General features: G+C 35.7%; 1 protein-coding gene across 1 annotated transcript; it reads left to right on the forward strand.

Moving 5' to 3' along the window:
* The first annotated feature begins 779 nt into the window (after positions 1-779).
* Positions 780-2,811, forward strand: LOC100788748 (probable WRKY transcription factor 15). The gene is made up of 3 exons (XM_003549996.5): positions 780-1,690; positions 1,884-2,009; positions 2,354-2,811. Exons 1-3 carry the CDS (start codon positions 978-980, stop codon positions 2,511-2,513), a joined length of 999 nt encoding a protein of 332 aa, XP_003550044.1. The 5' UTR covers positions 780-977; the 3' UTR covers positions 2,514-2,811.
* Positions 2,812-3,014: the final 203 nt, after the last annotated feature.

Below are 3,014 nucleotides of genomic sequence, written 5' to 3' on the forward strand. Positions count from 1 at the left end.
TTAAAAAGAAAAAAATTATCACTTATAACATTACTATCTTGAATAAAAAAATGTAAAAGATACTCATAGTCATATATATATATTAAAACCAAAATCATTTTTCTTAAATATAATTTTAAATTTAAACTTTATGAATAAAAAAATATTATAGAAAAAAATGAATTATGAAGTTGACTTGTTGAAATGGAGAATTGGGCTCCTATAGATTCATTAGAGAGAATATTTTTTCTTAGTACTAAAGATTAAAGAGAGGAGAGAAAAAAATTATGTGTTTAAACTTTTCAATTAATATTCATTTTATTATTTGTAAAAATCGAAGAGAGATAATATCCAATTTTAACAACTTACATGCATTCCTATTTAGTCAATCGGATTATATTTAATCAATTTCCACTAACATTCTAGTAAATATTAAAAACTGTTTATTTCATTTATAAGACTTTTATAACTAATTTACATTTTTTAAGAAAATCTATTTAGTAAGATTAAATTTACTAACCATTTATATTATAATTTCTTTTTTTCACTTAATTGATTTCATATCAAATTAATTAATTAAAGTGTGTTAATTTTTTTTTATCAAATCTTTATACAAGGGATAATATATATCTTTTAAATATATAATATTTATTATAAAATAATAAAAAGTATCTGGGTCAAAAAGTAATCTTATGAAAAAAGACAAATAAAAGTAAAAAAATAAAATTATATTCGGACATAAGGAGGAACTTACTGATAAAAAAATTAAAAAAGTATTCTTGAATAAAATTGGTTGGCAGTAATAGAAAAGAGCGTATTTTCCGTATGATGAGAGTGTGTGAGCATTCACATTTGACGGAAACAGGGTAGCGTGAGAGTCGAGTCACCTGCCGAAATCCTATAGCACCATTTTGACCAAGGCGATATAGCTAACAGCTATTCGCCCCCCCATACTTTCTTTAATTTTCTCCTTCTCCCATGGTGTAATTGCTCCAACTATGGCCGTGGACCTCATGACGACCGGTTACACCCGAAACGACAACATCAGTAGTTTCACAACCAAAGCCGAGGAAAATGCCGTCCAAGAAGCCGCTTCTGGTCTAGAGAGCGTCGAGAAGCTCATCAGACTCCTCTCCCAAACCCAAGCCCAAGCCCAAGCCCACCATCAATTCAACAACAACAATAGCTCTAGTAATGAAATCGCCATCGCCATGGACTGCAAAGCCGTCGCTGACGTGGCAGTCTCCAAGTTCCAGAAGGTCATTTCCCTCCTCGGCCGAACCCGTACCGGCCACGCCAGGTTCCGACGCGCCCCTCTCCCCAACCAACACCAACACACCCAACCTCCCTCCGAACCGCCCGTTCTCCACGCTACCCCGCTGCACCAGATCCCACCTCCCTCCCTTCACCAAATCCCCAAAACCGAGAAACACCTCAACGATTCATCGTCTAAGACGCTTCATTTCTCATACCCCTCCGCCGTTACTTCCTTCGTCTCCTCCCTCACCGGCGACGCCGCCGACAACAAACAACCATCCCCGGCGGCCACGACCACGACCTCCCACTTTCAGATCACGAGCCTCTCTCACGTGTCGTCCGCGGGGAAGCCTCCGCTTTCGTCTTCCTCTTTCAAGAGAAAGTGCAGCTCTGAGAATTTAGGTTCTGGAAAGTGCGGTAGCTCCTCTAGCCGCTGTCATTGTTCCAAAAAGAGGTATCTCGATTTCGGTTTTTTTTCCATAACTAAATTTAGAGTCGTAAAAATCTAAATATCGAATTTTTAAAGATTACATGTAATTAATTTTGATTTTGCTTGTAACATGTTCTTTTTAAAAATAAATAAAGGTGATTTATTTTAGCAATTTTGTTCTCATGATATCTATATATATTTTCGCGTGACTCTGTAGGAAAATGAGGTTGAAGAGGGTAGTGAGGGTACCAGCTATAAGCTTGAAGATGGCTGATATTCCACCAGATGATTATTCTTGGAGGAAATATGGACAGAAACCAATTAAAGGATCGCCTCATCCAAGGTACATCAAATACTATGTTACTACTATATAACTAATTTAATTTAAATTATTTTTCTTTTTGCAAAGTTTATTCGTCTTGGACTATCGTTAGTTTATTTGGTATAATTGGTAATTGCTAGTTTGTTTATATAGATAAATATTAAATTTATTAGTAGAGTGGATCGAATCCCGTAACATTTTTTTTCTTTAAAATCATCCAATTTACCTTATATGTCTCTCACTTGATTTCAAAATTTAAAGTGGACCCAATTAATTTGTTTCTTTTATGCTGTTTCTGAGTACCTATTGAATCTGAGGAGTGGTCATGGGTGTTAATTTTTTGGTTTTGGGAATGATAATTGCAGGGGTTACTACAAGTGCAGTAGTGTGAGAGGGTGTCCAGCGCGAAAACATGTGGAAAGAGCTTTGGATGATCCAGCTATGCTGGTGGTAACATACGAGGGAGAGCACAATCACACTGTCTCTGCTGCCGATGCTACTAATCTCATTCTAGAATCGTCTTGAAATTCGTAGCCAAAATCATCTTTTTTCCGTGACAAGGTTTAGAAACGCAAGCCATCATTTAATCAACGTTACAAGTTTTCAACGGGGTGCAATTATGGCGTGTTGAATTGAATTGCAACTTTACTACTCTAGTCAGTCAGGGGGGCATTAAAATCTCCAAAGAAATTAGTAGTGGGTGTTGTTCCCTTTCCCTGTACACTATTGGATTCTTTTTTATCTTTATTTTTTTTTTCTCGTTCTCTTCAAGGCTAAATGGAACATTGTGAATCCGTTGCATCATTAAAAAAAATATTGTCAAGGATGATTGTGATGGTGGATTTGGTAAGGGATTTGAATCTCGATTTTTTTTTATTTTTTTTTTATAAAAAAAGCAAGTGGGTGTTGGTTTTATTCTTTTCTTTTTCTTTCTTCAATGTGGTCTACTTTATCTTTGGTGCTTATCTTGGATGCTCGTCATTTCTCAACTTTTATGGGGATGGGTTTCAACTTTCAATGCTCAAC

This window comes from Glycine max, chromosome 17 (assembly GCF_000004515.6).
Source record: "Glycine max cultivar Williams 82 chromosome 17, Glycine_max_v4.0, whole genome shotgun sequence".
Taxonomy (NCBI): Eukaryota; Viridiplantae; Streptophyta; class Magnoliopsida; order Fabales; family Fabaceae; genus Glycine; species Glycine max.

Bases quoted from the DNA above. Each gene is read 5' to 3' on its own strand.
- LOC100788748 (XM_003549996.5), top strand. From the start codon at position 978: ATGGCCGTGGACCTCATGACGACCGGTTACACCCGAAACGACAACATC. The intron at 1,691-1,883 runs GTATCTCGATTT...GTGACTCTGTAG, and splicing joins TGTCATTGTTCCAAAAAGAG to GAAAATGAGGTTGAAGAGGG. The intron at 2,010-2,353 runs GTACATCAAATA...TGATAATTGCAG, and splicing joins AAAGGATCGCCTCATCCAAG to GGGTTACTACAAGTGCAGTA.